Here is a 13042-nt window from a genome sequence, read left to right as displayed (position 1 = left end):
GTAGTTAGTCAGTTTCGTGTTCCACAGAACTTATGCATGATGATTCGTAATGATGTGGAATGAATCTTTTTATACTGACATCACAAATTATTTTGTAAATATGGCTACATGCTGATCAAACAATGGAAAATCCAGATAGGCACAACAAAAAGACTGTCAGAAAGTGAGTTTTCGGCCAACAAGGCCGTCATTCATTGAAAGCAGACAAAACACACACACACACACACACACACACACACACACACACACACACACACACACACAAGTGCAATTCATACATAAAGATCACAGTCTCTGGTAGTGGCTGAAAGCTCATTTCATAATAATGTAACTACACTCCTGCAAATTGAAATAAGAACACCGTGAATTCATTGTCCCAGGAAGGGGAAACTTTATTGACACAGTCCTGGCGTCAGATACATCACATGATCACACTGACAGAACCACAGGCACATAGACACAGGCAACAGAGCATGCACAATGTCGGCACTAGTACAGTGTATATCCACCTTTCGCAGCAATGCAGGCTGCTATTCTCCCATGGAGACGATCGTAGAGATGCTGGATGTAGTCCTGTGGAACGGTTTGCCATGCCATTTCCACCTGGCGCCTCAGTTGGACCAGCGTTCGTGCTGGACGTGCAGACCGCGTGAGATGACGCTTCATCCGGTCCCAAACATGCTCAATGGGGGACAGATCCGGAGATCTTGCTGGCCAGGGTAGTTGACTTACACCTTCTAGAGCACGTTGGGTGGCACGGGATACATGCGGACGTGCATTGTCCTGTTGGAACAGCAAGTTCCCTTGCCGGTCTAGGAATGGTAGAACGATGGGTTCGATGACGGTTTGGAAGTACCGTGCACTATTCAGTGTCCCCTCGACGATCACCAGTGGTGTACGGCCAGTGTAGGAGATCGCTCCCCACACCATGAAGCCCGGTGTTGGCCCTGTGTGCCTCTGTCGTATGCAGTCCTGATTGTGGCGCTCACCTGCACGGCGCCAAACACGCATACGACCATCATTGGCACCAAGGCAGAAGCGACTCTCATCGCTGAAGACGACACGTCTCCATTCGTCCCTCCATTCACGCCTGTCGCGACACCACTGGAGGCGGGCTGCACGATGTTGGGGCGTGAGCGGAAGACGGCCTAACGGTGTGCGGGACCGTAGCCCAGCTTGATGGAGACGGTTGCGAATGGTCCTTGCCGATACCCCAGGAGCAACAGTGTCCCTAATTTGCTGGGAAGTGGCGGTGCGGTCCCCTACGGCACTGCGTAGGATCCTACGGTCTTGGCGTGGATCCGTGCATCGCTGCGGTCCGGTCCCAGGTCGACGGGCACGTGCACCTTCCGCCGACCACTGGCGACAACATCGATGTACTGTGGAGACCTCACGCCCCACGTGTTGAGCAATTCGGCGGTACGTCCACCCGGCCTCCGGCATGCCCACTATACGCCCTCGCTCAAAGTCCGTCAACTGCACATACGGTTCACGTCCACGCTGTCGCGGCATGCTACCAGTGTTAAAGACTGCGATGGAGCTCCGTATGTCACGGCAAACTGGCTGACACTGACGGCGGCGGTGCACAAATGCTGCGCAGCTAGCGCCATTCGACGGCCAACACCGCGGTTCCTGGTGTGTCCGCTGTGCCGTGCGTGTGATCATTGCTTGTACAGCCCTCTCGCAGTGTCCGGAGCAAGTATGGTGGGTCTGACACACCGGTGTCAATGTGTTCTTTTTTCCATTTCCAGGAGTGTACATGCTGATCATTTACAAGTGTTTATTTTTTATTCCTTAAACAAAAGACAGACAAAGTTATTAATTCCTGCCCACTAACTTTTACACACTACATTGTAACAAACTCTTCTATGGAAGAGAGGGAATTATCAAAGAGAAACTTTCTCAGTTTGTTTTCAAATTTTACGTTGCTATCAGACATTTTATATTACTGGATAAGTGATCAAAAATCTTGGTTGCAGTGTGAAGGAAAGTGATCGTAGGAAAAAAATAAATAAAAAACAGAGAAGTAGTTAAGAAATGTGCTGACTTTTGTAATGAAGGAAAACAGACAAATAATAAATGAAAGAAGTCAGGTATGTAATAATCACTTCCTTGAATCAGCTCAGAAAACTGGCATGGACAGTTCAAGGAATAGAACAATAAAACATATGCAGAAAATAGTGCCTCATACATAAGGACAATTACAATCGCCTCATGTTCTGAGAAAGAAATTAAGAATGCAATTAACTCCCTCAGAACCAAAACGAGTCATGGAGTTGAAAATGTCTCAGGCAAAGTGCTAAAATCCCTTCTTCATATATATGCAATGTATTTTTTTACATCCTGCGATTAGTGCATCTGATTATGAGTGCACTGAGTGTGGTTTTGTCGTGCATGTGTGTTTGAATTGGCCACCGACTGTATCAGCTTGCGCCGGCCACTGGAGGCCACCTGCGGGAGGCATGCACAGAGCAAGGTCTTCACCATGCCATCTGCCAGTGCCTCATACATGTATGTGCAAGAGCAGTGCTGACTGACTTCTCTTGTATGTCCTTTCAGGGTGCCGTTCACATTAGTGTACTGTATCTTGCTACTTGAGGATCCACAGAAGTTTGTTTTCCATTATTGTTGAGTGCTTCATGAATAAAGCCATATTTGCATTACTTGGACTGGTCTCGTGTATTATAGGTTTACTACAGTATCCACTCACATACGCAACATATAACCCCTTTACAGAAAAGATAGTACGACAGATATTAATGATTACCAACCAGTCTCACTACTTAACTCCTCCTTGGAGGTACTGGAAAAATTTATGCATGCGAGAATCATAATACACCACTTATATTTTAAAGTATCAGAGACCTTATGGACATTGGTTTTCATCCTGCCTGACTAAAAGGATGCAGAGTGTTGCATTAAATAACTCAGAAAGTGTACACAATGAAATAGTATCTTCAGAGTGAGGAAAAATGACTTCAGGTGTACCACTAGGATTGATAATGGGTTCTTGTTATATATAAATAATTTTCTATCATGTAGACAAGAAGCAGAAATACTTCTCTATGCTGATGATGCAAGTACTACAATCAAGCCTAGTTATCTTCACTAAGACTAATGCTGAAACAAATTATGCCATAGAGGAGTTACACAAGATACCATCAAAGACAGGCCTTCAAATATCACATAAGAAGACTCATTTAATGGACAAATTGCATTAAAACATCAGAAAATCCCCAATTTAGAAAGAGCCATTAAATTCTAGAAAGCATACAGCATAATATGGAATTACTGTGATAAATAAGTAATGTCTCATAATGTGAAACTTCAGCATTAGGACACAGTTGTATTGCATGAAGCATTATATGTTTCAGAAACTACATCTCTAGGAGGCCACTCAAAATTTTATGAAGTTGAAAAGGAAGAGTGCAAAATTCTCAGAAAAAATATGGCCTCTATTAATATAAATGGCATGTGGGTTAAAAGAAAAACTACAGACATATAGACAACAGTAGATAAGTTCACTGATGCAATATATAAAAGATTTGTGGAGTTCTATGGTTGCAGCTGCCGAATGGACAACACTAGATTAACTAAAAACCTATGTAATATAATAAATTTTATAATAGGTGAAAATTACTTGATTAGAAGCAATTATGTAGGACTTGGGAGAAATGAATGCCACACGAGATACCATTAGATTGTGTAAAGCCTTTGGAATCCTAGTTGCAAATCACACATTCACAGAGAAGGATCATGGAAAACAGTGGAAATCGAGAAACAACAAAGAGATATCATGAAGAGATTTTGGGATGACAAGAGTAAAAGGAAACTGTCAGACCAAGGTAACAAGTTCACATGTGCTCTTTAATTGGGCATAATGAAGAAAGGAGAAGGAGAAGGAAAAGGAGAAGAAGAAGGAGAAATTATTTACACTGTACACCACTGAGCCATAGTTGGCACAGAAAGAAGTAAAACATTCAGCCATAAAAAATCTTTGACCACCTACCGAGTGATGTATAGTATTTAAGAATTTAGTGGATAATAAAATCAACTTCAAACAAAAACTTAAATCACATCTATGCATGTAAAAAAAAAAAAATAACACACATTTAAATGCTAATGCAAATGGTCAGCAGTCTGTAATATTTTTCACTGAGAGGCTGTACTTCAATTGTAAAAGGGACTCATTCCATATAATGGTGAGGGGTTGCAATTACAAGTCCTGGAACATGCAAATAACTAACTAATAGACTTAAAGATAAGGCCATTCTGAACATGAAGCTTGGTCCACCACATAAGAAGCTAACTGTTATTCTTCAGCTTCTCCTGAATAATTCGTAATGAAATAAATCTCAAGTGAATGGGTGGATGTCAGTGTCCAACAGGTACAATATTTCAGCAAATGACCACATTGCCATCATCAGGTGCTCTGACCAACTGGATGCCTAAGAGCTGATGCTGGGTTTATATCTCCACCTTCCTACCTGGCATTCAGCATGAGGTCTGCACCCAGGTACGAGCATATGTCCAATGTCTCCTCCCTTCTTCCAGCCACCAAATCATTTCATCTGGGGTTCATGCCTAGGGATACATGCTGGTAGCATCTCTGCTGTGGCTCTGCCTATCCCTGAGGTCAGCTCATTGTAGGATATCTCTTTCTTGTTCTTCTTCTTCTTCTTCTTACCCAGACTTATTTTGGATTTCAAGACCTTACTAAGTATGTAGCAATCAGTGGCTCCCTTGCTTAAATCTCAATAAATTTTTTAGTTACATAGTCACAGAAGTTAGACATCTGTGTCAGAACCTTCGTATGGTCATAATCTCTCCAGTGTGATTCTGGAAGGCAATGTTCTGCAGCTGCTGACCTGTTAGGCTGATGCGGCCTGATGTGCCATTGGTGTTCTCAGCAATGATCTTTGACAGTATGCTCAGTTTGGCCAGTGCAAGTCAGGCCTCACTGGCAGGCGATCTAATAGACCCTGAATTTCTATCAAATAGTGCCTGTGTTTTATATGGTGTAGAGAAGACAGTTTCCACTTTCCAAAGAATGCATCCAGTCTCCCTGGATAGTGCACCATGAAATGGAATAAAGGGCAGCACTTTTCTCGGAACATTTTCCTCGTATGTTCCAGTTCTGGGTTGAGGCTCTCATTGTCAGCGAGGGTGCAAGCTCTGTGTACCAGTGTTTTGAGAATGCTGCTTCTCTGTGCCTGGTGGTGGCAGCTCTTACAATACATGCTGTGGCCCAACATGCTGTCAGCTCTTCTTTTCTTTTTACCAGGACATCCAGAAAAAGAAACACTTCAACATCTCCAGCTTCTGTTATAGGTTGATGTTCTGTTGTATGAAACTAAGATGCTTAAGAAAATCATTCCGCTGATCTCTTCCATTTGGTTTCTTAGGGCTTCCTCCTTGAAGTGTTCCACATACATGTTGGTGACAAAAGGTGAAGGTGGACTCCCCACAGCTACGCCTTCTGTCCGCTAGTAGTAACCACCATTGAAAAGAAAGTATGTCAATGTCAAGACCTGTCTGAAAAGTATGTCTCTGTCAAATTTGCAAAGGCATTCTGATGAAAAGAGACAACATTGACACTCATAAGGATGTCAGAATCACCAACCCTACAGTTGTTAAGACAGCAATATCCATGAAGCTGGGAATATGACGTGGACATTTTTCAACATCAGGTACTTAGCGTGGGAATATGTTGGTATACCAGGGAATGAAACCATGACCCCTATCCAGTAGCTTGGCCATGAAACTTATGATGGCCTTTCAGGCAGCATCAAGAGGTATTCTTTCTGATACACACTCAGGTTTTGATGTTTGATGTCTAGTTACCTTCCTTCATATGGATTCTTCTGTGTCCCAGGTGACACCATCACTCTATTCCCATGTCCAGGAACTGAACTGGTCGGCCAGCTGTAGATGTTATTTCAGTGGCCCTTTAATGGTCAAATCCAGGCACCAGAGAGTAAGGCATGTTGTTGTTGTTGTTGTTGTTGTTGTGGTCTTCAGTCCTGAGACTGGTTTGATGCAGCTCTCCATGCTACTCTATCCTGCGCAAGCTTCTTCATCTCTCAGTACCTACTGCAACCTACATACTTCTGAATCTGCTTAGTGTATTCATCTCTTGGTCTCCCTCTACGATTTTTACCTTCCACGCTGCCCTCCAATACTAAATTGGTGATCCCTTGATGCCTCAGAACATGTCCTACCAACCGATCCCTTCTTCTAGTCAAGTTGTCCCACAAACCTGTCTTCTCTCCAATCCTATTCAATACCTCCTCATTAGTTATGTGATCTACCCATCTAATCTTCAGCATTCTTCTGTAGCACCACATTTTGAAAGCTTCTATTCTCTTCTTGTCCAAACTATTTATCGTCCATGTTTCACTTCCATACATGGCTACACTCCATACAAATACTCTCAGAAACGACTTTCTGACACTTAAATCTATACTCGATGTTAATAAATTTCTCTTCTTCAGAAATGCTTTCCTTGCCATTGCCAGTCTACATTTTATATCCTCTCTAAAAAATGGTTCAAATGGCTCTGAGCACTATGCGACTTAACTTCTGAGGTCATCAGTCGCCTAGAACTTAGAACTAATTAAACCTAACTAACCTAAGGACATCACACACATCCATGCCCGAGGCAGGATTCGAACCTGCGACCGTAGCGGTCGCTCGGCTCCGGACTGTAGCGCCTAGAACCGCACGGCCACTCCGGCTGGCTATCCTCTCTACTTCGACCATCATCAGTTATTTTGCTCCCCAAATAGCAAAACTCCTTTACTACTTTAAGTGTCTCATTTTCTAATCTAATTCCCTCAGCATCACCCAATTTAATTCGACTACATTCCATTATCCTCATTTTGCTTTTGTTGATGTTCATCTTATATCCTTCTTTCAAAACACTATCCATTCCGTTCAACTGCTCTTCCAAGTACCTTTGCTGTCTCTGACAGAATTACAATGTCATCGGCAAACCTCAAAGTTTTTACTTCTTCTCCATGAATTTTAATACCTACTCTGAATTTTTCTTTTGTTTCCTTCACTGCTTGCTCAATATAAAGATTGAATAACATCGGGGATAGGCTACAACCCTGTCTCACTCCCTTCCCAACCACTGCTTCACTTTCATGTCCCTCGACTCTTATAACTGCCATCTAGTTTCTCTACAAATTGTAAATAGCCTTTCACTCCCTGTATTTTACCCCTGCCATCTTCAGAATTTGAAAGAGAGTATTACAGTCAACATTGTCAAACACTTTCTCTAAGTCTGCAAATGCTAGAAATGTAGATTTGCCTTTCCTTAATCTAGCTTCTAAGATAAGTCGTAGGGTCAGTATTGCCTCACGTGTTCCAATATTTCTACAGAATCCAAACTGATCTTCCCCAAGGTTGGCTTCTACTAGTTTTTCCATTCGTCTGTAAAGAATTCGCATTAGTATTTTGCAGCTGTGGCTTATTAAACTGATTGTTCGGTAATTTTCACATCTGTCAACACCTGCTTTCTTTGGGATTGGAATTATTATATTCTTCTTGAAGTCTGAGGGTATTTCGCCTGTCTCATATGTCTTCCTCACCAGATGCTAGAGTTTTGTCAGGACTGGCTCTCCCAAGACCGTCAATAGTTCTAATGCAAAGTTGTCTACTCCCAGGGCCTTGTTTCGACTCAGAACTTTCAGTGCTCTGTCAAACTCTTCACGCAGTATCATATTTCCCATTTCATCTTCATCTACATCCTCTTCCATTTCCATGATATTGTCCTCAAGTTCATCGCCCTTGTTTAGACCCTCTATATACTCCTTCCACCTTTCTGCTTTCCCTTCTTTGCTTAGAACTGGGTTGCCATCTTAGCTCTTGATACTCATACAAGTGGTTCTCTTTTCTCCAAAGGTCTCTTTAATTTTCCTCTAGGCAGTATCTATCTTACTCCTAGTGAGATAAGCCTCTACATCCTTACATTTGTCCTCTAGCCATCCCTGCTTAGCCATTTTGCACTTCCTGTCAATCTCATTTTTGAGAGGTTCGTATTCCTTTTTGCCTGCTTCATTTACTGCATTTTTATATTTTCTCCTTTCATCAATTAAATTCAATATTTCTTCTGTTACCCAAGGAGTTCTACTAGCCCTTGTCTTTTTACCTACTTGGTCCTCTGCTGCCTTCTCTACTTCATCCCTCAAAGCTACCCATTCTTCTTCTACTGTATTTCTTTCCCACATTCCTGTCAATTGTTCCCTTATGCTCTCCCTGAAACTCTGTATAACCTCTGGTTTAGTCAGTTTATCCAGGTCCCATCTCCTTAAATTCCCACCTTTTTGCAGTTTCTTCAGTTTTAATCTACAGTTCATAAGCAATAGATTGTGGTCAGAGTCCACGTCTGCCCCTGGAAATGTCTTACAATTTAATACCTGGTTCATAAATATCTGTCTTACCATTATATAATCTATCTGAAACCTGTCAGTATCTCCAGGGTTCTTCCATGTATACAACCTTCTTTCATGATTCTTGAACCAAGTGTTAGCTATGCATAAAACAGCTAAGACTGTGGATCATAAAGTCCTCAGATCAATGTATTATGGACTTGTCTTCCCACATTTGTCTTATTCAGTTCATATATGGGGAAATGCACAAGCTGGCTACCTAAAAAGAATATTCACAATTCAGAAAAGGGCAGTGAGATGCACTGCAAAAATACCACCAAGACAGACCTGTAGGCAAGCTTTTGTACACTATAATATTATGACAGTATATTCACTGTATATATACCAAAGCATAATGGTGGTAAGGTCAAGTGATAAACACCTCCTAAATAAAGATGTACACAAACACGGTACAAGAGGAAATGAAAATTACTACATGATAAAGAGAAATCTAAAACTGTCTATGACTGCCCCAGAAGAAGCAGGCAAGAGGTTTTTTAATAAACTCCCCAAAATCGTTAAAAAAGAAACAGATCTAAAATGTTTTAAAAATCATTTGAAACTATATCTCACAGAGAAATGTATATACAGTTTGAGTGAATACTAAGATGGTGTTTAAATACATCATTACTGAAATGTACTTGTAAAAATTATCATTTCTGTATGTTTTTTTTTTATTTGTGTGTACATATAATGTGAAACATTGTATGATTATGGACTATTTCTGTTTAATCATTTGTTTCATTTATATATATATTGAAATCAAGTTTGATGTTAATAGGATATTGTATGACACACCCAATACTCTCAGCTGGATTTTCAGCTGGAGTCCATGGGCAAAGAATAAATAAATAAATAAATAAATGATTAAGTTGTGCTCTGTGCAAAATTCTACCAAGCGGCTTCCTCTTTCATTTATTAGCCCCAAGCCATATTCACCTACTACATTTCCTTCTCTCCCTTTTCCTACTACCGAATTCCAGTCACCCATCACTATTAAATTTTCGTCTCCCTTCACTATCTGAATAATTTCTTTGATTTCATCATACATTTCTTCAATTTCTTTGTCATCTGCAGAGCTAGTTGGCATATAAACTTGTACTACTGTAGTAGGTGTGGGCTTCGTGTCTATCTTGGCCACAATAATGCGTTCACTATGCTGTTTGTAGTAGCTTACCCTCACTCCTATTTTCCTATTCATTATTAAAGCTACTCCTGCATTACCACTATTTGATTTTGTATTTACGATCCTGTATTCGCCTGACCAAAAGTCTTGTTCCTCCTGCCACCGAACTTCACTAATTCCCACTATATCTAACTTTAACCTATTCATTTCCCTTTTTAAATTTTCTAACCTACTTGCCCGATTAAGGGATCTGACATTCCACGCTCCGATCCGTAGAACACCAGTTTTCTTTCTCCTGAGAACGATGTCCTCCTGAGTAGTCCCTGCCCAGAGATCCGAATGGGGGGCTATTTTACCTCCGGAATATTTTACCCAAGAGGACGCCATCATCATTTAACCATACAGTAAAGCTGCATGCCCTCAGGAAAAATTACGGCTGTAGTTTCCCCTTGCTTTCAGCCGTTCGGAGTACCAGCATAGCAAGGCCGTTTTGGTTAGTTACAAGGCCAGATCAGTCAATCATCCAGACTGTTGCCCCTGCAACTACTGAAAAGGCTGCTGCCCCTCTTCCTGAAGAGTGAGGCATACTCAAGGCATACTCTCTCCTGTAACATGGCTACACTGGCACATTTCTGCATTCTTCTGGCTGCCACCAAGTTGATGTGATGCATTACCTTGTCAAATTTCATAGCATCTTATAATGAGTCCAAAGGAAGTCAGCAGATGGCTTTTCCAGTGGTGCAGCTTATCAAATCTTTTCATGCTGTGATACATCTTCTCCCTGTAGGGGTACGTGATGTGTTTCTTCAGTTTCTCCTGGCATAATTAGTTAAGAAATAGTTCATGGTTGATTGGCTGGAAGTCCGTGTCCATTGGGAACAATATTTTGGCAAATGACCACATTACCATCATAAAGTGCACCGATGAACTGAATTCCTAGGAATTGGCACCAGAATTATATCTCCTCTCTCCTACCTGGCATTCTGTATGAGGCCCATGCCTGGTGCCAGTTCCTAGTCATTTAATTTTTTGGCATATTTGATGACGGCAATGTGGTCATTTGCCAAAATACTGTGTCCATTGACACAGAGATCCAGCCATTCACCCATGATCTATTTTGTCAAGAAGCTTGCTAATATTCTAGAAACAGAAGTGTTATTACTTGTTGGAACAGATCATGAATGACAAACAAAATTTAAGCAGGATGTCACTGATCAACCTATTATGAAAATATAAATGTTTGTTATGAGGATATAAATTATTAACTGTAGAATAATGCTTCATCTCATTAACTACAAACAAACTACACTGCTAATTTTTTGTAGTGTCTCCTGTACCCATATAAGATGATTAATAAGTGTATAAATCACTATTTACTATTCACAGTACTCCAGAGAAGAATTTCTCATTGTTTAATATCAGAAAGAGAGAGAGAGAGAGAGAGAGAGAGAGAGAGAGAGAGAGAGAGAGAGAGAGACTGAAAAATTGTTAAGTATAAATCACTGCAAGCAATAAAATAAAGTAAAATAAAAATAAAGGTAGCTTATTGTTTAAAATAAAATAATATAACTGGCCAGCACATTGCCATACTTTTCAATCAGAAAATATATTACATAAAACAATGCAAATTAAGCTATAAGCTGATTTCCTCTAAACATATTCTGTAACTTATTAGTGAATGGAAATATGCAACTTAGATTCTGTGTTTTTAATACCTATAGAAGTAATATACATACTGAAATTCTTAATAAGTTTCTGCAACTATTGATGCTTTAGTACTGACTCTACTTTCCATTGACTGCAAAGACAATACGGGTTTTCTGCCTACTGAGTGTATGGTGTGGTTGTAATATAAGTTACTTTAGGTACTTCTGGGTTAGTATTATATATATTACATAACAATCAGTATACAGTTAATACTGATAATTTTGGTCTAAGATATTGTGCTGATAGAAAGTTGAATAATACAGAGTATTACCAAAAGTAAATTGCATTTATATTCAAACAACTTTTACAAGATTATGGTATATAGGCTACTGTCTGCATATAGATGATTGATATGTATGACTGTGCATTTAAGTGATCATCAAAAACATAGACTTTATCAACCTTAGAAAACTCAGATGTAAATTTAATAGTGTTGTTAATATTTGACATGTGCCACATCATTACAAAGTGTTGTATTCATGATCTATGGAAAAAGTATTAATCTAATCTAATCTCTAATCTAATGCACATGTTTACATACTTACCATATACTTATTTCAGTTGCTTCCTCTTTACAGTGATGTTGGAATCTACACTGAAAGGACACCATCCAACATTCTACTTGGCAGAAAAAGTAAACCCTACTTTGGTTGAAGGATTGACTGCTGTTTGCAAAGTGAAACCTGTAGATCCTGTGATATGGCTTGCAGATTGGCTGCTCACGCATAATCCCAACAGACCCAAAACAAATGAAATCTTGTCTAACTTACCAACCTAAACCACAATGTAATTTAATAAATATCTTCTTGCAATCTAAAACAAGACGTAAGAAAATTTTTTTTCTGTGAATGTGATGTGAAGGATAACAATATAGCAAATGCATCAGCTCTGTTCTGTAATCAATAAAATAATAATTACACAAGATAGTTCACAATACATAGTGTTAGGTGCTGTTTTACTTACAAGTCAAAACTTATAGCAGCAAAGCATGCTGACCACTGAGCTATGGAGACAATCTGCTGTTTTACTTGAGTACAATCCAAATCTGGATGAAAAGTCTTCATAGACAATAATGGAGGCTTTAGAAGCAATTAACAGAAACTGATATGGCTTTTTATGGTAATGGAATGTTCTGGGTGGGATCCAAGTAACCTAATGGGTACAGGGGACCAGTCAACATGTAGTGGCAAAGTGTTAGATGTCAGCAGTGTATTTTTCAACATTCAGATTCACTGAGGAGATATTCAACATATGAAAACCATACAGTGCCAAGTTTATACATGATTAGATCAACAGCACAGCATGGACCATCTTATTAGTAAACACAGGATAGCATGATAATCATTGAAACAGGGATACATGTGACTAACATTACAAAAATGGCAGTAATCCATTCATGGTTAGCCATTCATCTCAACCTTTGGTCACAAAGACATAGTTTGTGCTGTGGACATCCATTCCATGGTGCACGCTGTGACAAATGTGGAGGAATGATCACATAAGACTGGACAACCACCATTGTAATTTCTGTAGCAACTGGCACATTTTTTGAGAGACAGCAGTGTACCTACATTTCTCCCCTCTTTTAAGAACTCACCGCCACTGATGTAATGGTCATAACTGCGGTGATAACTTCAGCCATCTTCAGAGAATTTGTGACTGTTAACGACACCTGAAAGCCCACAGAACTCAGTTTCCACAATTAGTGTGATAGTGACACTTCCTGTATACAGTGATCACCCATGGTTTCAGATGGGTCATTAATCCTCTCTGC

The 13042-nt window shown here is 40.2% G+C and overlaps 1 protein-coding gene across 1 annotated transcript in view; it reads left to right on the top strand.

The window, feature by feature from the left end:
- LOC124596190 (nucleoside diphosphate kinase homolog 5-like) overlaps nt 1–12046 on the top strand; it is a 52981-nt gene extending 40935 nt beyond the window's left edge. The window contains exon 3 of the mRNA XM_047135235.1: nt 11847–12046. Coding sequence (XP_046991191.1) covers nt 11847–12046 — 200 coding nt within the window. The remainder of the gene's footprint in view (nt 1–11846) is intronic.
- Nucleotides 12047–13042: the final 996 nt, after the last annotated feature.

The sequence above is a fragment of the Schistocerca americana genome, chromosome 1 (genome assembly GCF_021461395.2).
Source record: "Schistocerca americana isolate TAMUIC-IGC-003095 chromosome 1, iqSchAmer2.1, whole genome shotgun sequence".
NCBI lineage: Eukaryota > Metazoa > Arthropoda > Insecta > Orthoptera > Acrididae > Schistocerca > Schistocerca americana.
The sequence above is the reverse complement of the archived record's forward strand: the minus strand, read 5'-3'. Positions and strand labels throughout refer to the sequence as shown.